Here is a 1,538-nt window from a genome sequence, read left to right on the forward strand (position 1 = left end):
CCAGGCTGAGGAGGAGAGAGAGAGAAAGTGGTACAGGGGAACAGGAAATAATACCAACACTAAAGAATAACTTCGACTTAAGAAAACTGATAACCAAGAACAGGAACTAACTCTGACTAGGCCGAGGGTAAAAGTAAGAAGTGAACACAACTAAAACACTACAAGAGGCTGGGATAAAGGAAAACAAGAATAAGACAAATCTAACCATAATAAGCAACATCAAATAATAAAGCTGGAATGACCAAGAAGGGTTAAATAAAAGTGGACTTAACTGATAAAGCTAAAAGAGGAACAGAAAATCACAGAAATGGAAAAACCCAGCTAAGGACCCAGAGTTCTGACAGTTTAAACAGTACGTTTTGAAAATCTGGCAATTTTCAATACATATCAAGACAGACCTTTTCTCTCTTTTATGAATTGTCTTGTCAAAACAAAAGTAGTCATGTGAAGTTTGTTTGCATACCACATTTCAGCAACAATACAGGTCAAAGTGCTCAACATGATCGAAAATAGCTTAAGGTTGTTGAATGTTACTGTATGATTTGCTACATACAATTTAATTTAATGTATTTGTGTCTTTTTTGTGTGGAGAGCTGTAATGTGAGCAAAGTCTTCATGGTTCCTCCACAGAGTGAAGCAGATCTCAGAGGTTCCTAGTGGTCAGTCAGCCCAACAGCATCAAACAGAGCTGGACTCCATATTTAAGGTCAGTATATGGACATCTACTGCTTTCTGTCTGTTGTGTTCATAGTCATCTCTATGCTGTAAATTATAAACCAGTGGATTGTCAGGCTGTGGTTTATGGCCTTTTCCATCAGCACCTATTGTTTTGTTCTAACAACCTCTCACAATTGGTTATTTAGCTCCATTATTGGAGCACAATGAACAGAAGAGACCCTACAAGAGTCTGTTGAGAGAAATTCCCCATTGAGTGAGAGTTGATGGAAATATTGTGTAAATGATTCAAATTACATTTACAATAAAATTCCACTGTTTAAAAAATGTTAATAGGTCCTCCCCCCAACTCACAAACCTCTGAATTTAATGTTTGTTCCCATCATTGGATAAACCATAGAGGTCTAAGTTTTCTATTACTCCATTTTAGGAGCTGAAAAAGAAGATTTTCACCTTTGCGGAAGGTGAGCTGAAAAAGATCCAAATGGTTCTGGGTTCAGATGACCCAGAAGGTTCAGATGAGAATAAGGAGGATGAAGTTTCAGAGAATAAACAGCAGATGAACAGCAGCAGAGAAGCATTTGAGAAGATCACACAGCTCTTCCTGAGGATGATGAACCAGGAGGAGCTGGCTGACCGTCTTCAGAGCAGTAAGATGATTTCTGTAAATAATGTTAATGCTGGGGAATTGATAAATTAATCTTTCTTTCAATTGTGGTAAGAGTTCGTCCAACAATCTTTAGGTTGCTGGTTTGATACTTCCTCTGTCCAGGCTGGTGCATAGCAGCCAGACCTCTGTTAGATATATATTTAGAGGCTCCAGAATGAGATTCAAATACATTTATTGCACCGTGGAATTATTT

The 1,538-nt window shown here is 38.0% G+C and overlaps 1 protein-coding gene across 1 annotated transcript in view; it reads left to right on the top strand.

Moving 5' to 3' along the window:
• The window catches only part of LOC106941111 (NACHT, LRR and PYD domains-containing protein 3-like), a 29,241-nt gene that overhangs the window by 5,723 nt on the left and 21,980 nt on the right, over positions 1-1,538 (top strand). The window contains exons 5-6 of the mRNA XM_015024052.1: positions 631-706; positions 1,106-1,325. Coding sequence (XP_014879538.1) covers positions 631-706; positions 1,106-1,325 — 296 coding nt within the window. The remainder of the gene's footprint in view (positions 1-630; positions 707-1,105; positions 1,326-1,538) is intronic.

Source organism: Poecilia latipinna, unplaced genomic scaffold, assembly GCF_001443285.1.
Source record: "Poecilia latipinna isolate Pla-1442-1.1 unplaced genomic scaffold, P_latipinna-1.0 Scaffold3500, whole genome shotgun sequence".
Classification (NCBI taxonomy): Eukaryota; Metazoa; Chordata; class Actinopteri; order Cyprinodontiformes; family Poeciliidae; genus Poecilia; species Poecilia latipinna.